Consider the following 23,702-nt stretch of genomic DNA (forward strand, 5'->3'; position numbering starts at 1 on the left):
TACACAACCCCCAACCCCAATCTCTTTGTTTGGCACCAACCTTGCGCTGCCACTACGACTCTCATCCTTCACGTCCGCCTGCTTTTCTCTCGGTTTGAATGGCTCCCCCCCCTCCGTGTTTGTGTTCACGCCGTCGTCAATGGCAATGCCGTTATCAATTAGCGCAGCAGTGGGAGCCCAATTAACAGCATCAAACAGCTAATTAATGGAGCTGCGCGAGCGGTGAAAAACGCGGCGCGGCACGCTGCCACCGAGTGGAGCCTGATGGAGCGGCCATGTTGGCGGCACGCTGACAATTAACCTGCAAACATTCATCAAATAGAAGGGAAATGTCAAATACAGACACTTTTCTGCCTCTCGTCTTGCACTTGCACCCTGCTAGGTCTGAGCAACACGAGACTAGAGCTGCCTAATTAGCACCATGTTGCCAAACATTATGAACATGTGCACAAGCACATATATCATTGATTAAAATGTTAAAACATTTAACATTGCGGGAACATTACATATTTTATTTAATTAACCAACTGAATTAGTCACCAAAACCAAAACAATACTGGAATGATTCTTCATCAAAAAAGAGGAGTGCAAACTAAGATGTCGAGTCAAAAAGTGAAGGTGATAGTGATTATGTTTAAAAATGAACAAACTGTCATGAGGAATTGAATGCAAACCACGGTCGCAAGGGCAAATGCACTCAGACAGATTTAAAGGCAGACAGACTGAAAGGTAAACCAGAGACAGGATAAAGTAGCCCCACTCTTCTATTTTCGTTACGTGGAGCTCAAAGTTTGACAAACACACATTTTGGAACACGCACACACACTTTCTCAGACACTCACTCACATACACAAGGTTGTGCTTGTGGCTTAGGGAACACTCCAACTCTATTCAATCAGGCTACGAGGACTGAATCAGCTAAAGGTTAATTGCAACAGAGTCCTTGTGCACATACGGACGGGAAATGGTGTGTGTCTGTGTGTGTTTGCTGGGCTGAGTGTATCTGCTGAAACACTTAATCATTGGAGCAAAATGCCTTTTTGTCACACAAGGATTAGCTTGGACATAATCTATGTACATTTCCCCCCTCAGGAGACACACAAGTGGTTATTGGAGGATTTGACCACCCCCAACCGCAATCCTTCCAGTTCTACCAAGTTGCCGACCCACCCTTCCAGACAGAAGGAGTGGGAGTCATCGCAAATTTGTTAAGAACAGGTGCATACCATCCTGTGTTCCATTAAAGCTAGATTCAATAAAAAAAACTTGATAGGACAAATTCACCTAGACCCCAAGTGCAACTTTGCCCACAAAAACGTACTGGGAACCTTTAAAGGGACAAATAAAATGTAACTTTTAATTTAATTTAACATCGATGACGTACGCACTTTTTAAAAAGCCAAATTTAATGAGTTGTACTTGAAAAAAAGTTGGACATCATTGCCAAGTTGGATGAATTGGGAAGGATGATGGGCAGGTGAAGCTAAAGCAAGAGTCAGAACCAGAGAGCATCGAAAGAGTCGACAGCCTCATTGACCTTCAAAGCTCAGATGAGGGTCCTCTCCATCCCGCCATTGCCACTTGTAACAGGAAGAGAGGCTCATTGACTGGCTCCTAATGGCCCGAACGAAACATGGGTTGGGAGGTTGGAGCAGTTGCTGCGGTGACCAAGGGTACACAGAGACGAGCATTATAGAAGCAACACGCTAAAAAAAAGGCAAAATGACTTGCTGGAAGCGCAACGCACAAAAACCAAAGTTAATATTCAAGCTGACATAGTTACAAATAACAAAAAACCCCAACATGTTTTGTAGCATTATTAATAACCAGTGCAAATTGAATATCCCATCTCATTTGATGATCAAAATCAATATAAATTTTCTAGCCTGGCATTTCCATACAAGAGCCATCTACTAATGTAAGTTTTATGGCCTGCATATTGAAATAGAGAAGTCAATTTTTTGTATGCAACTGAGGAAGAAGAACCGGGGAAAACCCAAAAATAGCATCACCCGGCAGTTTTTCCGTATTTATGTCTTTTAAAAGCATCTACAAGCGACAAAAGGTGTTTGTTTGTTTGTTTAAAACAGATCATAATAAACACAATAAGAGCGAAGCTTTTTCCGGCAGTGCACAGGCACCATTCCATTCCATTACTGCATTAATACCAGTGAATTTCACCTCCACTTACTCCTCAAATACGTTCCTTGTAATGGAAAACATTATTGTCATCAAGGCCAGACTTGTAGACCATGTTACAGTTTGTGGGGGTGCATGTGTGTGTGTGGCAGGTGAGGTGGGGGCCACAGCAACACACAGTAAGAAAGAAAGAAAAGGAAAAATGCTCTCAGGGATTTCTCTGCATTCCACTTCATGAGCACAAACAAACGGAGCAAAAGCCATTCTGTGGGGGAAAGATGGTGCTTGTGGTGCTGTGTGGAGCCGTGGAGGGCAGATAAGAGAATGTATGGGTTTGCACGCGTGCACGTGTGTGTCTCTGTGTCTGTGTGTGTGCGTGTGTGTGTGTGTGTGTGTGTGTGTGTGTGTGTGGTTGTGTGTGTGTGTGTGTAGGGGTAAAAGCAGGCATCTTTTTGGTGAACGAGAAAATGTTCAAAATGGTCTTCTTTAGGCTTTGGTCAGACTATTGCATCTAATAGGACAATAAAAAAGTAACAACCAAACATTTTTTTATTGGATGTGGTTCAATATTGTTATGTTATTTAAGTTAAGTCAACTTTATAGCATGCATTTTGAAGTATTTTTGATGTAGGCAACACTAAACCATCTGTGTGTTTGATATTTTTCTATTCACTGCGAAATTGTCTCATGTTCTTTTGCCTTTTTTTGTAACTGCAATAATTTCTTTGTTACATGAATTAACTTCCCAGTTTATTTCAAAACAATTTAGATTTTCTTTATTAATTTAGCTTTTTGCTTTGGTACAGTTTTGCTATTGGTATCGATTTACTTCATCCGGGTACCGTACCAAACTCCGAATTTTGTTATTGTGACAGCCCAAGTGTTGGATGTCGTCCACTGGAGGAGTAGTGTAAATAATGAAGTGTCCAGTGAGTGCACATGTGACATTGGCTACAAAATCTTCAATTAAGATTGAAGCTTTTTGCCCACCTTAATGTTTTCTTTCTCTGTCCATCCTCTATTTCTGAGGCACTTTGCTCACTCTCTGTCTCTCCTCTCTCTCCATCCCTCTGTCTTCCCTTCCTCCTCCATCTTGACACAGTGCACTGAGCCTAATTGTGGATAATTGGGTGGGAGTGGTGGTGGGCTGGCCCTGCCTTTGTGTGCAAAGGGCAAGTGGTCAAGTTAATGGGGCCCTTGTGTCGAGTCGGGGAGCACTCTGTCTCCCTTTCTTTCCAGCCGGCGTTCGATCACTCGCTCTGACACTCAATCACTTGCTTTCCCTCTGTTTCATTTTTCTGAAGCCCGCTCATTCGATCCAGCCTTGCGCACTTTCTTTCCTCGGTCTTCTCTCTTTTTTTTTGCTTCCCTCTTCATTTAGTTCTGTCCAGAGACTGAGAGGCAGGGGAGGACAATGCAGAGCTCTTTAAAATATCAAAAGACAGATCTGGAGGCCTCACTGTAGTCCCTCCCTCTCTGACAACTCTCCCCCTGCCTCCTCCTTCTTGCTGATAAACAGAAGAGTGAGGCTGCAGGATTAGCTGCACTCCCTCCGTTCTTTATCCCTCTCTCTTTTATTCCCGAGGAGGGGAAGACGGTTGACTGGGCTTGATATGTGTGTGTGCGTTAGCTTGTCTGGCACCAGCTTAGCCTGCAGGAGGCCATTGTGTTTGAAACGCAGGCCGCAGCCAATCAAGGAGGGCCTGAGGAAACTTTATTACATCTCTAAGCATTTAACGCCTTAACTCTTGACAAAAAGAACACACAGGTGTCGACATGCCGCCTCTGCCAAAAAGGACGTCGCTCCACAATGACAAATGCTTGCTTTTTTTGCCTCAAGTGGTGCGTTAAGACATACTACATCGAGATCAGGGGGTCTCAAACTCAATTTATTTGGGGGCCCATGGAGATAAGAGACTGGATGAATATAGGCAACATAAAGTCAAAAAACAAAATGTTTCTACTATTTCAAAAACAAAAAGTAATCCTGACCCCTCAATCTTAATAAAAAACAGTTGGGAACATGACCACTTTGTCAAAACATAAAGACTGTCAACCTGTGCTTCTCTCTTATGTTTTCTTGACTGCATGTCTTCTTTACAAAATTATTTTGTCCTACATTTCAATGATTTGCTGAACTATTAAATACAACTGTAATATAAATAACAATGCTGTAGTCTGGTTTGTCATATTAACTGCATTTTAGGTAACTGAAAATGAGCATGTTTCCTTAAGACAGTTTGACCAATTTGATATACTTGTAATATGATTATATTACAAATATGATTATAGGATTTAAGGCCTTTTCACACAAATAGAAGGGTGTACCTTGTGTGGACAAACCCATTCATTGTGTCATAGTTGTTATAATCTTACCTTTCTCCCTCAAAAAGTACTATGAAATACTAGCTCAAGTTTCTATGAAATGATAGGACACCGTATCCTCCTGATTACCAGTAGTTCAAACCTAAATATCTATACCAGCCAGTCCACCCAATCACATCCTTTTGTTGTTCAGAGCTTTCCAATGATACCAAATTATTTTACAGTATTTCAATAAACTTCACATAGATTGGGGAATTTCAACATAAATGTTATTGGACAACATATTTTTTCCTGTTAGTCAGGTAGATATTGTGGATACAAATTAATTCAGAAAAGTGAGAGAAAGGGCTTTGAAAATGAAAAATTAGATCATAATTAGTCTTCCTTTCACAGAAGACGGAAGACGGTGTGAAACCGAGAATGAGCAGTCTACTATTGATTAGCATTGTATTTTCTTGTTGCCATTTCACTGTTCTGTCTTTCTGTTGACATGTACTAGCTAGCACAAGACTAGAAAGATAGGGCTGATCATCAATTCTGGTTGTGAGGTCACAAGCAGGATTCAGGTAAACTGGGTATTCTCTGATGCATTTTGATTGCAATAACTAGGGTATGTTAAATAAAGTCACATTTGTGTGACACATTTTAATTTTAATAATGTGAATGATTAATGAAATGTATTATTATCTAGTGGAAGGTGAGGATGACTAGAAAGTTTAAAGAGGTAATATGTTAAGAGCTCATTGAAGTAGAGTCCTCATTAAAACAACTGATGATGCTGTATGACAGGTAGCCTAATACATTTGTTAAAGACCCTAGATGCTAGTAATACTATTACATAGCCTTTTTTATAAATATCGTACGCTCAGGTCAAAAGAGGGACTTGACAGCATTTCACATTTGGATCAAGAGGGAATCATAGTGTTGATAAAATGCTAATGTGAAGGTGAGTTCATACTTGGTTACTTTACTGCACTTGAGATCCTTTGGTCAATGTTAGGAGCAACGGGTAGTGGATGTTCTCATCGTACGCTTCTTTTCCTTCTTGCAGCATCTGTACGTGGAAGAGGGGAACCTTGTCAGTTTAGTTGTCTTTGATTTTGGGTGAAATTTAAAATTGATTTTTAAAAGTTTCTTGCACTATTTTCACATTTACAACCAGCAAAGATACTCCCAACATATTAACACAGAAAACCACTATGCAAAGCAAAAGAAAACACTAAAAAAAGGACTATTTGGTGGATAAAACACAGGCATCATAAAGTCCAATAAGTTGTAGACTGAGGACATCATCGAGGAGTCCCTGGACTCATAGCGATGATGTCACGGCCTGCTGACATGTCTCTGCGCCCCTTCACCTGGTGATTGATACTGGCAAAGGTGAGTGAAACAATGAAAACTATAGGTAGGCTTGCCAATATTAACAATGATCTTTACAATTTCATTTTTAATAAACGTGTACAGCAATTCATTTAAGAAAAATAAGTTAGGCTAAAAAAAATTATAACAATGTCAAACTGAGAATATGTCTAGTAGTAGATAAACTAAACAGCTCCTATGAACATTGCTAGTTAAAGGTTAAATGAAAATAAATGAAAAGTCATTTACAGGTTGAAACATAAATAGAACAGCAGACTTTGTGTGTATTCTTAGTGTGGTTGTTTTGGTGCCTGTATATTTCTGTAACTTGGTATGTGCCTAGTTATTCTGAGTACCTGGTTAATTTTGTACAGGCTTTTCTATTTTAGATGATTGTTATCCAACTAGCTTCTTATGTGGATTTTATTTTGGTACTCAGTTATTAAGGTAACTAGTTACATTGGACTCCCCTCTCTTCATTGCCCTTCATGTACGTTATCTCCCCTCCAGGCACAGGACATTTGTTCAACCTGTGACGCCCCCCCACGCAAAAAGATAAAAAAAATACAAAAATATAAAAAAGAAAAGAGGAAGACCCAGCAGGCATAGGGGCTAATGGGCGTGGAAGGGCAGCTGGCGGTAATACTCCAAAAAAAAACCCCAAAAAGCGCCATGTTGAGCAGCATTCACATTGAAATTCTGCCAGGCAAAAGAAGAGGAGAAGGCAATACAAGGTGGTGGGAGTCGGGTAGGAAGCAAAGAAAAAGGTGAGGGAGGAGGCAATGGAGGCTGAGAGCTGGCAGAGGTGAAAAGTTTAACAAGCAAAGCTGTTCCTCCTGATCGCAGGCTGCTTAATCAGCTTCATGGGTGGCTGCCTAAATCGCCTCTCAAACCCAAACCTCCACCCCAAACCAGCGCCCCTTCAACCTTTTCTTTCTGTCGCTGTCCGTTTTTTTTTCTTCTTCTTTCCAAGGTGCAAGTCATCTATTTTGTGCCACTTTCACTACCGATTCTATCCCCCCTCTCACTCTTTTGTGGGCCCCGACATTTCAACATCTCTACTTGGCTCAACAGAGTTGCAGTTGGGGATCTCAGAAAGAAAAGAAGCTAGTTTTTCTTATCATGATGTGCTGTTCAGTTCAATTTGCCAAAACATTGCATTTTATTGCGGGAAGAGGTGCCAAAATCTAGTCAATTTCCTTACCATGCTACTTAGTGATAATGAGAGCTTTTTTGTACCTTTAGCCATTCGCTTTACAGTCCATGTGCCGTCATTTTTTTTGTACATATAGTTCTTGATACTTAAGTGTATTTCTGACAAAACTGGGCTTGACCTATCTACAAAAACCTCTTTGCACATGCCATTGTATTGAACCGACGAGATGCTCGGCTGCATTTCCTGCCTCTTTCCCCTAATTGGCTGGGCATAAGAAAACCAAGACTTGGTAAGACGACTTGAGATTGACCAAAGAGTAATGCATGATAATTCAGGCAGGACACTCTTTCTTGCTAGTACATCGGACTAACATTTCAAAACATTCTTATGTATTCTGGATCAAATAGGTCTCGATAAGATTAGGATCTCAAGGTTAAGCATTTCAAACCAAGATTTGTGAATATGATAGCTTTTTGGATATTGATTTGATAAAACAATTTTGCCACAAATCCTGATAAAATGCTCTTCTTGGTTGTTTTACGATTTTGATGGAGGAGATAATGGGAAATTAATATAGACAGGGTATAATAAGCCCAAATTGGAAATAGGTAACAGGTGGAGAATTCCACTTGCGACGGTCCAATAATTGGCCATTCACTCACTTTTTTCGCCCAAAAATAGGCGTTCTGTGCGCTGATGACTAGAACAAGGCCAACCAAGGCAAATTGGGCCAGGAGCATGCGATAAGGGGAAGACGATTGGTTTGTTTCCATTTTGCTGAAAGTAAACAAAGGTGTTTTGATGGAGAAAATGTTAAGAGATGGGGGCACTGGGAAAGTGAGAGCATGCTGAAGTATGGTGAGGATATTTCTGCATGTGCAAAAGACAGGGGATGTACTCGTGTGCCGCATGTGTGCTCGTGTGAAAGAGAGAAATTAAAATTCATGACTCTCTCTTCACAACCATTTGAGTAACAAGATTAAGATGGCGGGTTAGAAAATAGCACTGGCATTATCAGGCTGCTTGCAGTCCCTCCAGCTGCTTGCCTCTCTATTCCACAACAGTGGGGATAAGAGGATAACGCACTCGCCCTGTCTGCCTGTCACAAAAATACACACACAAACACACACACACATGCTTACATTTTTGGGTGTTACTTTTTGAACTAAAATTGCAAGGTTGCAGATGAACACTTGGCATCCTCCAGATGTGACCTGTATACTGTGCGTGAAAAATCTGAATATGGCCATTATGAAATTGAATTTCTCTTAAGGGATTAAAATGTGTACAATAAATGACATCCGGAAAACACTAAGAGGTATCGTGGCAGAAACCCAGGGGAATTAATGGTAAGGAAGTAATCTCCTAGCCCCATATAGATACATTTTATTTGATGGTGTGTAGTAAAATGGGGTGTTTTTAATGTCGTAAAAATGTTATTCTTTACCCTGTAACAAGGGTTTTCATCCAATTTTCCAGTCCATCGTTGGATTGTACTTTGTTGCTAATATAAATACTACAACCAGGAGGTGATCGGTTGACGTCTCGACAATTCTTCTCACCTCAATGGCCAACTCATGCGGCTGCAAGACATCTCTTGGCCTGCCAGTATGTAGGCGTTTGAGCAAAAAAAAAAGAAGCATTTAGATTATTTTCTTTGTCTTAAGCTGTCATGACTTGCAAATCGCCAATGTGTGTGTGTTTTGTTCCAAGTTAAAATATATTCCCTTGTCGTGTTCCTTGGTACTCCCAAAGCAAGCGGACACATCTAGGAAAGCTAATCTGTAGCGCAAATGAGAAGCAGCTGTTCATTCATTTGTGTATGTGTGTGTGTGTTTCATCCATGTATGTTTGGGTGTGATATCATCACGTGGTGCGTTCGTGTGTCATGTCTCGCCAATATGCCGTTTAAGTGATGTCTGGTCTGTGTGAGCTGGTGCTGGTGATATAACTCCTTTTTTTCTTCGCAATGTGTTGCAATGGTCAGTCGAGCCCATACGCATCCACACACAGACCGTCTACCTCTCTCTCGCTTTCGGTGTGTTTATCAGAAGATAAGCAATGGAGACTTAATCACCTACACATATGAGGGGTATACTCCAAGTTGTCCTTTCATTTGCATTCAGCACCTTGACCCCTATGCTTGTGTGAGTGCGTCTAGGTCAGAGCTATGGCTGACAGCAGCCTGTCAATAAGGTCTGTTAATGTGTTTTAGGTCTTTCTGGGGTTCCCCTTCACCATATGTAAAGACAGTACAAGATGCTAGGACCGTATACTATAAAAATAAACAATAGGTTGTCCAAAAATCGCGTGTAAAAACTCTGAAATAACGTTTAATGAGTAAAGCGTTCTCTGTGAGTCACTTTAACGTGCACTGAACTGTCCAATTCTCCCAGCAGTGCCGGTAACCACACGCTCACCCAATTGGGCTGTTTCGCTGGCCACTTCTTCAGTAGCTGTGTGCGTAAATGGAGGTACCAGCGGGATGCACTTCTTTTAACTCAGGTGGTTTTGATGCTGGTTTCCTTCGACCACCAAGTTAAAGCAGCTGGTTTTGGGCCATGATAAATCTCAAAATGCAGCTTAAAAGGCCATTAGCCAATGGAACCAATGGTACATAAAGTGACTGAGGGTGCAAATGATTGTACCCTAGCTCATGTGTAAAAGTATTCCAATATTTATGTAAGTAAAAATAAATGTAGAGTATATGGTCGTTAGTATGATGAATCTTTTGGGCATGCATTAACAGTTGCGTTAACAGTCTAGAGAACACTATAGAATCAGGAAATTATGTGCTTGGAAGTAATCTGCTGACAGGTGTACGTTCCTCTGTAAACCGCTATAACAGAATAAACAGGAGGCCTACCTTTTGATGCACATCCCACACCTGGACATCATACTGCTGATGCCTAGCGACCAGGAGTCCAGCCTGCTGCGCCAGCTGAGAGAACATCTGCAAGGTGTCACCTCGAAGTGGAGCAAACACAAAGGCCACGCCCTGACAGAGGATAAGAGCATCAATAATGTCAAACATATTTGCAAATTAAAATTTTTGCCATGAAAATAAACAACCCTTTATTTAAAAACGCCACAACAAAACAAAACAAAGCACAGAAGAAATATGAGCATGCACACGCAGACTATGAAATTGTATCTTGAATGTCACAAGGCGTGAGATGTGCACACTAGTCTGGAAAAATGAATGCTTGTGTGTGTGTGTGTGTGTGTGTGTGTGTGTGTTTGCGTGTGTTTGTATGGGCACGCGCACCACCGACGTCCTGCAAGTACTAAGAGGATTAACAACAGGTTCAAAGTTTCTTTGAAATCCTCCAGCTTTGAGTTTTATTTCATGCTGATCGTGTTGTTATTGTTCTAATTAAACGGAGCACAGAGACAAGCACGTACAAACAGGCAAATTAACACAAAAGCACAGGAAAACAGCGGGGTGACTGTCCGTTGGAGGTTTTGTTTTTTTTAATATTAATCCAAACGTGCAGTGGTTTATTTGTAAGCCCCTCCAATGAGAAATCAAACAGGCAAAACACACACACACACACACACACACACACACACACACACACACACACACACACACACACACCACCCAGACATTAATCATCTGATTAAGAGGATCTTGCCACCCGGATGGAGCACCTTGGTCACAAACAACAAATTAGTGCCATTACAAGAGAGAAGTCAGGCTTTTGTTTAATTGTTTAATCAGCTTAGCAAATTAATAAATATTTGGTGAGGCTTCGTGTGGCAGAGATGTTGTGTCTGATGGCCACCACTCAAATCATATTAGCTGCCGAATTATCTCGGTAGGATTAAAGAGGGAGATATGATTAGAGACGAAACACAGATGTATGACAGTGAAGGCACACTTGCTTGCCATTGTTACAACACAGCAGTGTGCCACAATTATCAGTAAATATATTTGTCATTCTATTATCAATGCTCAGATGATCCTACTTTTGTGTGAGTGAAAGGGAAGGCATTGTGACACTCTGCACAAAGTATATCAAAGCACAATGATACACAAATATTTCAATAAATAGCATAGAAATATCATGTTTTGTGACTTGATGAACACCTTGACGCAGTCGTTGTGAACCATAATTGTTTGCAATGATGTTTTTAAATTTATGATGTGTTTCTATGGTAAAGTACAAATAGATAATTAAGGAGAGAATTGATGATTTCAGAACCGACAGCTATTGTTCTATGAAATGAACCTCGTAATAAGGACATCATCAAAAAGTTCAATATTTTGGTCAGGAAAGTGAAACCCAACTGGCTTGAGTGGTTCAAATTCAGATCGGTCCACCTGGATGGAGTTTGCATGTTCTCTATGGGACTGCGTGGGTTTTCTCCAGGTGCTACGGTTTCCTCCCTCATTCCAACGAAATGCATGGTAGGCTGATTGGACACTCTAAATTGCCCCTAGGTATGAGTGCAAGCCTCTAAGGTTGTCCAATCACTTTGTGCCTGGTGATTGGCTGACCACTAATTCAGGGTGGCCCCCTCCTGGTGCCCATAGTTCCCTGGAGGCTCCAGCACCCCCGCAAACTTTGAGAAGATAAGTGGATCAGAAAATGAATGAATTAAAAAATTTAGTGTCTTTTCGTACTACTTTTTTATCCCTCCCCTACATTGGTTGGATATTGCACTCTGTTAACAGCTACCTTTTTTAGCAATGCCTTTCTGAGAACTGCGAGGTGGAAGTGCTAACCATTTGTCGACTGTGCCAGCTTGATTATGAAATGATTAATTCCAAATGAATTTCTTTTTGGTCAGAATTTCCAAATGATATTACTTGGACATTCTCTTTCCATGCTCCAGTACAAATGATCTGCTTGAAAATAAAAGCTACACAGCTTTTTGTGTGATGTGTCGCTCGCCTTCAAGTGTGCGTGTGCTCTTCCTTCCTTCCATCAGTGCCGTTTTCATCTCCTTTTACACAAACTCCCTCCACCAGCCTGGCCTCTGTACTTAAAACATGACCTGCTTCCTTCAGATGAAGAAAAATCTCAACCCTATCTCTTGCAGCCTTTTTGCTTTATTCCCAACAGAACACACACATACACTCCCCCATCTGCTTTGGCTGTCACAGCATGGGGTCTTATCGCGGGGCCAAAAGGGAGAAGTTGCCTAGGATTTATGATGAAGGCGAGGCCAGAAGGCACCACCACGAAGATCAGAGCTGTGCATAAGCATTAAAGCATTACATGATATTAATCCTGTCACACTATTAACGTGTGCTGAGGTCTAATTATGATTGTGAGAGAGGGGAGGCAATTTAGAGGAATGGAGGATAATCACAGATATAGTACGTATGCAGTAAGAACACACACACACACTTACATTAGGTTGCAGTAATCTCCTTATAGCATCAACCAGGCTGCTTCTGTACTGGTCAAAGAACAAACTGAAAGAGAGAGAGAGCAACAGAGAAAATGAGAAAGAGTGACAGAAAAAGAAAGAGAGAGGTTAGCATGCATCGTCGAGATGGCAGCCGGAGATAAGGCAGCAGCATGTTTATTTTTATTTTGTTGACAAATAAACTGGCACAACGGGAAAGAGGGAAGGCAAAAAACAATTTGCATGAGTTTACGAGTGGGGCGCAGAGTGTGTATTGGGGCTTAACCTGTTATCGAAGCATTGAGAGGAATGAAGAATAGCCCAAAAGCGTGCACATACATAAACAAAATGTGATACACAGTTTGTATTCAAACATGTTGAATTGGAGAAAAAAAAAGGTAGAAGCCTCTAGTAAAAGCACAAGGAAACACATTTTAAAATGTGCTATTCATGCAAAATAGCATCGCAAACCTTTTCGCCACATAACACAATAATTTCAACCTAATGCAAACACTCATTACATTGGTGACCATAAAGTGCCTAAAATAAACTGAAATCAGCCACTTAAAAAAATTGAGCGCAGGCTAATTATGCAAGATGAAATGTGATTAATTTTACTAAAATGCAACAATACAGATTTGGCTTAATCCTTAACACCCATCTGGAGAACACAGCTGCAATATGGATGTGCAAAACTCCAATGATTTTGCTGAATGTTACTTTAATTGGCAGCAAGATACTAGTATTATTGTAATGCTTATTCATAATGTTCATATATGGAGCAACTCACCTAGAGCTTTTATGCAAAACCAGGATGTGCGCAAACATAGTTTATTATTCTGGTAGGGTGGATGGCGGTGTGAGCTTATTTCCTTGAAAGGTGAGAAGTTTGTGTTTGGTTTAGTTTGCCACGCGTATCGACTTGGAGAGGAAAAGCGAGCAACCAGGAACAACAGGGAAGTGAGCTGTTGGGTGGTGGCAGTGAGTCTAAAATACACATGGATGGGTGCGTGCGTGTACACACAAGTTCAAAGGAAGGACAGTGTGTCATTGGGAGGGCATATGATAAAATGGGCATTACTACTACATCTTTAAAAAAAATAGTAATAATGAACAATTACTGCACAGGTTATTGAGTATTATTCCAAGTCTAACGCCGGCAGTCATCCTTATACTTCTTCAGTGGCCTGCCGTCGTTCTAGAAGGCTACAAAATTTGGGATACTTGAAAAATACTGCGATCGACTGCAGCTGATTACTGGCGAGGGGTGACAGTAAGTGTAATTGGTCTTCACATGGAATGCTTGGATATTTTTTTAATCAAATGTCAGCAACTAGGCATTGGGAAAATGAGCTGTTACAGGTGTTGGCCTTATATTTGCACATGGACTGGCCTTGCCCTTTGAGACCACCCTATTGTCTCGCACTAGCCCTTCCCCACCCAACCCAGGACACAGGCGCATTGCAGAAATTGTCAAAGGACATGACGTCTGTGGCTACATTTGTATCTATTTTTGTCACGTTCAGGAGGCTCATCACTGATATGTGGGAAACAAATGATATCATTGGCGGTGCTGCAGTTCATCAGTGAGAGTGTTTTGTATGTAATGCAGCAGTCAAATCGGTTGCATTTTGTCTTGTGACAATGGGTTGCTGGCTACGCTGTTTTGTGTTCACACTAACCTTTAGGTCACCTAAGATTTTCCATAAAAATAAGAAATATAATGACTGTAATTTTCGTGATTTTTCGGATTTAACGCTGAAAGTATTTTTGTACATTGATACACTGCCAAAAGTCTCAGCGAAAAGTTGTCTGTTCTGCAATTGGCAAGCAATCAGTTCAGGGTGTACTCTTGCCTTCTACCCATAGATACCTCGGACAGGCTCCAAAAAGCCCAGCGACCATTGAGAGGATAATCAGTAGGGTATAAAATGAATGACATAATTCATAGACTATCCTGTCTCGATTCTACCAACTGGATATGGCAAGTTTTTTGGCTGACAAGGCCTCCCAATACATTTGTCTCATACCATAGAATCACAGCACAGTAAACACTGTACTCAGGCTTTTATCTCTGGGTCTACACATGGTAGGATTTTTGGAAGAATCAAGCTGGCTGAATTACGGAGCCAAGAATTCTGTGCCACCCTCCTTCCCACATAGGAATTCCTCATTCTCACATGCTCAGACAAACAACCATTTAATCATCAATGCAAAACTCTCCCAACAATTTAGACATTAAACATAAGCCAGCCAGTAATATTGCAATTTAGTTGGTGAGACTGTCTTTATATATATAATCCATCAATTCATTCAACAATACCTCATGCAGGAAACATGAAGAGCTTTAATATCTTTCAAATTTTGTGATCATATTCATATATTATTATTGTCCCGTTTTCCTTTTGCAACAATTAATGTCTGTACTGTCGACACATTTCAACTTTACTCAACATGATCAAAAGGAATACTGAGATACAATATATATGATATATCCTTTGTCCAAGCAACGGGAAGACTAAGGGACATATCTGATAACATTACGAAAAGGAGCACGTATACACTGTACGTGGAGTTACGCTTTCCCTGTTCACAGTTGGAGATATAATTAATCAAAGTGGATGGCGCGTTGTTGACCTTTATGCAGGTGATCATCACAATGAAGCATCCATTAATCGGTCAGCCGTCACTCTTCAACACGCAGCGCAGCAATTATCACACAATCACTCACGGATGGATTCTGCAGGAAGCACCTGACATCCGCGCACACACGGAAAGTGTGATGGCTGTCCTCAATGTAGGAACTTCACGTGTAACTGACTCCATTCTCGCTTGATTGCATGTAAATGAAAACTACATTCAATTGAGGCATCTTTTGCTATTCGAGCCAGGTATCTTTTTTTTTTACCTGGCAGGGAGGACAATGACATTACAACGATACCAATGCCTGTCAATCTGTGCGTAATGTACCTACATACAGAAGGTTCTCTGTTTTTTTAATGTATTTAAGCCAAAGGCTGATGGTCAGAGGGACAAATATATTTGTTCCTTGTAATGGTGTTCATTTGCAAATGGTATTTTCTTAAATTTATATTAGTAGTAGTATTAGTTGTCTCCCATGCGCCAGGAAGGGACAACAATGTAAAAATGTATCATATGAATTGACTGTTTCACTGTGGCGAACTCCGGGGAAGAGAAAGAAATAGATGGAGTTGTATTACAGTAGTACAAATTCAAATGATGACAATAAAAATGAAATATCAATTACAACTTTGGGAGTCTAATGTTGACAGTTTTTACATTTTGTATTGTGTTAACTTTGTTTCAAAACAGTTGGATCATATTCCATAACACGCACAGACATCTTAATATTACATTTGAAGATTTGGTGCTACATTAGTTACCTGATTTACTGTACAGGAATGACAGATAAGCTACTTTCAGATGTTTACATTATCGTTTACTGCTCCATTTCAATCATTTCTTCGTCTCCTCCCCCTTCCCGCGATCACCCCTGAAACTCCTACCTGATCTTCCTTCACCCATTTTTCTTGTTCAGACGCAATTATTTGCAATTTGCCTATGTCATCCATCCGAGCATGAAAATGAGGCAATTTAGTGTAAAATGAAGACAGGCGGCTATTGGAGCACATTTATGTAAGTGTGAATGTTTGAGATGGATCCAGACAAGGGAAGGTCCAAGGCGGTAGGGGGGCTATGCAAAAAGTGTCAGCCTAATGTGAAGATAAACCTGTGTGTGTGGTGGTAGTGGGAGGCAAGGAAAGGGTGGTGGTCTTCCGTCATATTTCGCTACACATCAGAAATTGTTACTTTACTGTTCTGTACATGTGCGCTTACATTTATTTCACCCATAATATTTGCTACCTTTGTCTAGAAGCTCTGAAAAACAGCAGTGACTAGAGCACTGAACACAACTGATGTGGAAATATGTTGCTGCTGAAAAGTAACAATTAAAAATGAATCCAAAGGAGGTGTGATTACTGGCACAGAGGTATTGAGGTGACTATCAGCGATCTATCATTGCGTAATGGGAGCATTATTTTGATGGGAGCATTATTTTTGATGAGAGCATAGGAACCATCAAAATATGCTTTCCCATATATACAGAAGCAGAAAGATGGATTAATTTAGTAACGTTAGCATGGTCACTGCTATAATGGTCACTGCTATAGAAAAACAATGATTGAAAAAAATTGACATAAATTATATTGGCGTCTATCATAAAAATCTTTGCTAGTAAAATCTGATAAAAATCTTAAAAGAACACCAGTGGTGAACTTACCAGTCTGCACAAATGACAACATCAAAATGGGATTCTAACGCTGAAATGTCCGGGTTACAGTCCCACCTCAGCACCCTGCAACAAAATGTTGGAAAGTTTAAAAACTTTTGGAATCAATTATATATATTACCCGACACGCCAAATTTTCTTTCATATCTATTCAAATTCAATTTCATTATGACTACACTAGCAAAAAACTAAATGACATTTCATCAAAAGGAGCAGTCATTAGTTGGTGAGAAAAAGAAATAACTAACAACTCAAAAACTTTTTCTTCACTGTTAATTTAATTAACGTCAAAAAATGGTGTAAAAATTAACAAGTGAGAACAGGAAGCAAATGTTAAATAGAGCTTATACTCATTTGAAAAATGCACATATATGAGGTCATAGGCCATAATGGGTCATTAAGTGATTGACGGGTCAACACTGTGGGGTCCATATGACGTCCAGGGGACCACAATTTTTTTAACAGGAGTAATCCTCAAAGTGAAATAATTGTTCCAGCAGGTTCCAGGAACAACAGTTAGAATTTTGCATGGAATCCATAAACTGTCAGTAAACTGGTAGAAGACCTGAGCTGGAGGATGACATAGGTACCAGCCTACGGGGTTGAAGGGGACATTATTAAGTAAATGTGTGATGGATGTTTTCCTGATTCTTAGACCATTCTCTGTAAACTATAGAGATGGTTGTGTGAGATAAATTAGAATACAAGGAGATAATCAGTTTCTGAAATACTCAGACTAGCATTTAAGTCACTAACAGGCATGCAGTGTTTGTTTAAAGTCACTAAAATCGGTTCTCTTTCATTCTGAAATTTGCTTTTAACAGCAGCAGAGTGCCTTTTCATCATGTACATGCCTGGATGCAGGGACTTCATGCCATCTGTAAATATTATTTTCTTTTAAGTATCAGATGCAAAGAAGTGGCGGGCATTTTTTGGTTGGGTTTTAAGCTCTAATGAGTTTAGGGAGCTGAATTGATGGTCAGCATTTAGCAATTTTTGCTTTCCACTTCTCTTGCTCAGATTGGTGGGATTAATAAATAGGCATTATTAACACTTTGTAAACAAAACATTAGGCCCCGTGAAAAACACAATCCCAAATCTCAATAGGGGGTCCTAAACACACACCATTACACTACATCCCCCTAACAACCGTCCCTTCCATATCTCGTCCAATCACATCGCGGACTGCCGTAAACTACAAGGAAAACAATTAAAGTAATGTGGAATAATTATATGTTGAGTTTTTATCTTCGTCTACCACTTGTGAAAATATGCAGAGGAGGGAGGAAAACAAGAGGAGAGGTGCAGCAGCACAAAAATTAAAATACATTCTTGTCCTCTCATATGATGTGACTCGTGTGCTTTCTGGATGAGAGGTTCCCATTAAGAAGAATAATTGTGCATAGATCATTTAAACAGAAGCAACCCGATGGTGCAGTGGTTCTTCTCCCTGACTTTGGTGCGGGCAGTCTGGGTTCTATTCCCACTCGGTGGCAGTGTGATTGTGAGAGTGACTGGTTGTCTGTCTCTCCTTGTGCCCTATGACTTACTGGCGACTAGTCCAGGGTGTTTTATAGAAGGGAGGGATCAATTGCCCTTTACTATATGCAATCTATATGTCAATCATTGTTTTTCACAAATTGTGGTTCACTGTATATATGTATACACAGTAAATAACTTGAATTTACGAAACTGATTTTGTATACAGCATTTGTGCAAGATATACAGTATATGGAGAAATACATTCAAATAAATTTCTGTCTGTCCGATGCCTGTTTCTGACTACTTGGGGAAAATTCACTTGTGGGGGTCCTTAAATTCTTTCCAATATGACAGTTTCATTGATTGTTCATTTAGACATTTTCAAAAATGCTCTTATGGTTGGCATTTCAACTCAGTTTCTGTTGATTTAAAAAGCAGACAAAAAGCAGGTTGGGCACTGATTTCATCCAACTTTCCAGGCAGTCCTACTGTATTTTGTTGTTATTGATTTTTAAAATGAATTGCAACTGGGCCTTCAATACTACATTAGGCTCACAGCCTGAATGTTAATATACCAGAATTTTCCTCCAGATCCCTGCCATACTACCAATTTCATTCTGCCTACCTCTCATCAAATAAACCTAACAAAAAGGCTGCAAAATTTCTTGAGACAAGGCATAATAATAATAGTGTATACCTCTTTTTTATAATTTACCTGGTAGAAACATGTGTTGATCCAAATTTCCCCGCTTGCATGTTTCTCTCGACAATCCCTTGTACATCTGATGGGCAACAGTCAAGGACTCGTGCTCGCAAAAGAAAAAACATGAAAGTAATGCATTGCAAACACAGAGAAAACTAAGTGTACAGAGTGCATCATCTATGCCACTGATGATCCCTTTAAGTGGGTGACTTTTATGAAGAGCTTTCTATGATAAATGTCACTTTCAAGGCTGTGGAATTACTGTTGTTGTTGAACTCTTATAGACTTCCGTACAGTCTTGAGTAAGACTACAGGTTAGTAAAGAGCAGCCTGACATGGAAAGGTATATTAAAAATAATACATGTATACTATCTGTTACACAGGTTATTCTATGTATACAATAGAAAAACCTCGCTTGATTTTTCCTTACTTAGCACAATTGTGTGATCGCAAAAAATGAAAAAATGTATAATGAGTTCATTTAAACAAAGACATCATTAGATGACAACTTGTAATGTCATTAAAATTTTATAAAACACGCCAATCTAAAGGACAAACACTATGTGACAGATCCCAAGCTGTTGAGCAGATCACAGCACCCTCCTCACCCCATCACTGGATCAATTGAAAGGCTTTTAACCCCCACGCACGCGCACGAAAACACACGGTCTACTCACTCACACAGACACAGATGAGCGCGCACACAAAAGCAGGGCGATTGATGTCAAGTTGTCTATTAATACACTAGCCTGTGGAGTTGCACCGCAATTCAATTAGGATTTGCTTGTCTTTAAAGCCCGCAAAGAGACAAATCCAATCGACAAAGACGCTGGGCCGAGATAGGCATACAACAACCAAGAGAGCGAGACTAGGGACACTTGTTCATATATCATAATAGTTACCAAGTATGAGTGTTCGAAATAGTAATTACAAAAATCAAACATGATAGGAAACAAAACTATATTGGTAGTCTAATATAAAAAGCAAAATTGATGAAAAGCTCCTATTTCCATTGCCTAACTTCTCAGATCAATTTTCTCCATTAAAAATGAACATAATTGAATAAGGCCCTTGTGCCATTCACAATACATTTTTGTTAAGTCGTTGTATTCAATATAAATAGCCCAGTACTGTATAAAACAAAAGGTATGTGAATATACCCATTTGCAGCAGACAACAAAAAAGTCCATTATTTCTATTAATTAAAAAAAAAAAATCTACAAAGCAACATGACAAAGAATGCATAGTGATTAGTTTGCAGCATCCGTAGGTTAAGATATAACGGTATGTAGGTTAGGGGAAGAAGACAGTAAGCAACCACAGAAAACCTTTCAGACACACCTGTGCATCACTGTTTTGCACAGTGATGACAGAGAGGCTTACTGTAATCTCGTCACCAACACACCACTAGGGGAGAGGTCACGTACACACACCACACACACACACACACACACACACACACAACTGAGATGCAAAAAGATGGTGGAGTGTAAGGATAAAATTATTTCAACTTTTTCTCTAGCTTTGCTTTTGATATTGTGTAGTTCCCACAAAGCATGTAATAAGAATCTGAATGGTAAAATGATACACAATGATAACAGAGAGTCAAAGTGACTCTTCTGCTCTGGCTGCTAAGTACCTCTTCATTTGCTGCTGTGCGATGAATGCCATGTTGTGCTATGCAAGGTCAGTTTTACACCAATTTCTTTTTCAGTTGGATGGCAGTTAACAATGTTTAAAAATATGACTTTAACCATTGTGGTGAGAGTTAATAAAGGTTTAACGTTGGCGGGAGCTTGACCCCCGAAGACATTATTTCTGTTGTGTCCCATTGAAAAAATTGAATCACAGTCGACCTGAGGGGCTTCAATTTACTCTTGGACATTGTGGGGGAATATATGCAGCCATCTTTTAAATCAGTCAAGTCACAGCCATCAATCACGCTTAAAGGAATATTTCCATTGATTTTTCTAAATGATTGTTGAAGGTCGTGGCAGTCTGGAGTCCGGGTGTGCGTGTGTGTGTGTGTGCGCACTATGAATGAGGTCAAAAACTGCCTATATAATTCATCTAGTCACATGAATTGCCTCACATCTGCTTCAATTGTAGCCTCAAACCAGGGCCTTCACAGGAGAGCAAAAGAAATCTTATAATTTCTGTGTTTTTTTGTTTTTGTGAAACAAAGTGGGCCAGTCAATGGTGCATTGTTGGTGGAAGTGTGGGTAGGTTACAGTCTGTGCAGTGTTATTGTTTGGTCTTATTGTGATCGCCGCCGGCTGAGACGCTTGGAAATATTGTAAGCAGACAGAGCTAAATATGGAAGTAGTATATTGGTCAGTGGAGAAGAAATGTGCAGTTTAGGACGTTTCCTGCTTTTGTCAGACAAAAACTTGTGTTTCTTGTTTTTGTAGCTGTTGAATGAATGCAATGAAATACCAGAAGGGAAAGGAAAAGGAACAGGAATGATGCAAAATGATAGGCGAGATTTTGAGTCGGTGGGAAAGACAAGCAAGATGAACGAGAGGTTAAATAAATGTTCATGAAAAATCTAAAACGCATTTGGAATCAGTGGCAACTAAGTAATGTAAAAACCCTAAACTACAAATAGGTGTAAATAAAAAATGCGGACAAATGCGGTAAACAAAAAACATGATAAAACTAACTAATGAAAGTAACTAGTATCTATAATGAAAGTAAGTAGTAGTACTAGTATGTATACTGTACTGTATTGCACTGTATAAATACACTAATAGATTGGCCACAAATAGTTAAAATCGGAAAATAATTTATGCAATGACTGATGGATAAATATTCAATGAAAGAAAATAAGAATGACAACACAATATTTGAAAAAAATATGAAGATGAAAAATAATATCCCTAAATATAGACTCCAATATTATCTGAAAATGTAAAGCATGTATGTACATAGTGTGGCAAAAGTATGCCTCAATACTTCTGCCACAATAGATATTCCGCCAGAAATAATAAGTGGAAGGGAGAGCAAGTGTATGTATTATTTTACTTGAGCACTATCCTATCAAGCTTGTATACTATGTAAATGCAGTAGTATTAGTAATCTATTTTTCATGTATTTTCATTTTTTTACTAGGTGTGACATTGTATTTGTAAAATGTTACTTTTGCTAGGCCCACTTATTGCTAGAGATCCTACAGGGAGGATTTGGAGGAGTTCATTTCAAAGCCCAGCAGAGTAGTACAGTTGTAACACTGGAGCTTCCCAGCAGGAAGAAAGGATACTATGAATGCACTTCTCATTGCCGTCTGACAGCAACACTTCCTTCACGTCAGCACAAACAGCAACCTGGGAAAAAAAAAATGAAACAAAAGCATGAAAAGGCCTTAGATGAGGAGAACACTTGCACAATAATGACATATCTGCACACGCGAACGTGCAATGGCCTCCCTGCAACTACCCACCCCCCAGCCCCTCTTTTTCTTTCTATCTTCAGCCCATTTCTATGTCTGCATTATTTTAATCATTCAATCAAATCAGTCAATACTTTTATCATTGTGGCTAGCGGTGGGGGGTGCTATCTTGCTATCACTCTGTTCAGTAATTGCATTGTGACAGGGGGATGATGGCAAGCGCTGAGCCTTTTCATTTGACGCCGGCTGTTTATCAGCCTGAGCGATCACTCCCGTTTGCCGCTGTCACTCTGCACTCGGCTCACCGGGCCTGCCTGATGCCCTTCACATAACTTTGCGGTTCAGACTGAGAGAGGCGTCGGAGAGGGAAAAGAAATGGGAGGGAAAGAGAGGAGAGTGGATGTAGTGCATGAGCACAATGTGTGTGTGGGAGAGAGAGAGAGAGACAGACAGATATAGATAAAGAGGTGTGTGCTTAACCATAACCCTTTTTCACATTCTCTTTCCTCATTCCTGAATAGATCAGTCACTATGTGTCAGGCTGTCAGTTATTGTGTGGATGCGAGTGCAAGTGTTGCGATGCATGTACACTAAGCCAAGTCAGTGTTATCTGTCACCATATGGCACAGAGGAAATAAAGAATAGTCATAAGTGAAGCATGCAAAGACACACACACACTATTTTATATATGCATGCTTTCACACACCCCTGTCCACGGCCTGCAGCGTGTGTGCACGCACATGTTTGAGTGGGGGGGATTGTTTGGGACACCAAGCTATGTGTATCCCAACATCTGCTCCAATGCAAGAAGTGACCTGCAGGCTAGACCAGGCCAAGTAAAAGATCAGGAACCCAAACTGGCACCACAGGAGTAGTGGCTTGCCACCCATTCTACCAGTTTATGTTTCTATTATTTTATGTTTTGGGTTCTTTGGTTACATTTGATTACCCTTACCCTTGACCCTTATTCAGTAAACTAGACCAGTTGCAGATCAAGCAAGATGACTCTAAGGCAATTTTGGCAGTCTGCAACTGACACGCACACACAAAAATCACAACAATGGATAAACTGCAAACTCTTGTGTTCTTATTGACACAAACAAGGTTCGTTGGCAGAAGGCCTTTATGGTTTGGCAGTGGACAAAAAAAGGAAAATATTTGCTGATGGCAGCCAGTTGTATGAAATGGAGCTTACCTTCAATTGAACTAAGTTATTTTGTATTTCATATGGTAGCTACAAAATAGATACATAGAAAACATTTTAAAAGACAAAAATGTAGTAATCAAAAAATTAAACACATGGTTCGGCCCTTGAAAATAGAAGTAATGATTGCAGTGTCAGTAACACGCACGCACATCTATGAGGGTCAGGGAAAAGGAGAAGGGTGAAAAGAGGATTCCATCTCAAGCCAGCAATGTCAAAACACGGTGTATTGACTTGAGAGAGATAAAAAAAAATGTGCTTTTGACCACACGT

General features: G+C 40.0%; 1 protein-coding gene across 14 annotated transcripts in view; it reads right to left on the reverse strand.

Moving 5' to 3' along the window:
• camkmt (calmodulin-lysine N-methyltransferase) overlaps positions 1–23,702 on the reverse strand; it is a 115,030-nt gene that overhangs the window by 47,617 nt on the left and 43,711 nt on the right. For 6 of the 14 annotated variants that reach the window (XR_013328076.1, XR_013328073.1, XR_013328075.1 and 3 more), the window contains exons 7-12: positions 22,097–22,160; positions 18,850–18,916; positions 16,644–16,718; positions 12,344–12,407; positions 9,846–9,977; positions 5,423–5,518 (exon numbers count right to left, since the gene is read on the reverse strand). Coding sequence is in view for 7 of the 14 variants with exons in the window: in XM_077729750.1 (XP_077585876.1) it covers positions 5,432–5,518; positions 9,846–9,977; positions 12,344–12,407; positions 16,644–16,718; positions 18,850–18,916; positions 22,097–22,160 (489 nt within the window). In the remaining 7 variants the exon portion in view is untranslated. Of the gene's footprint in view, positions 1–4,007; positions 5,519–9,845; positions 9,978–12,343; positions 12,408–16,643; positions 16,719–18,849; positions 18,917–22,096; positions 22,161–23,702 lie in introns of those variants that run through there. The other 8 variants (XR_013328079.1, XR_013328077.1, XR_013328078.1 and 5 more) reach the window with 3 other exon arrangements.

This window comes from Stigmatopora nigra, chromosome 12 (genome assembly GCF_051989575.1).
Source record: "Stigmatopora nigra isolate UIUO_SnigA chromosome 12, RoL_Snig_1.1, whole genome shotgun sequence".
NCBI lineage: Eukaryota > Metazoa > Chordata > Actinopteri > Syngnathiformes > Syngnathidae > Stigmatopora > Stigmatopora nigra.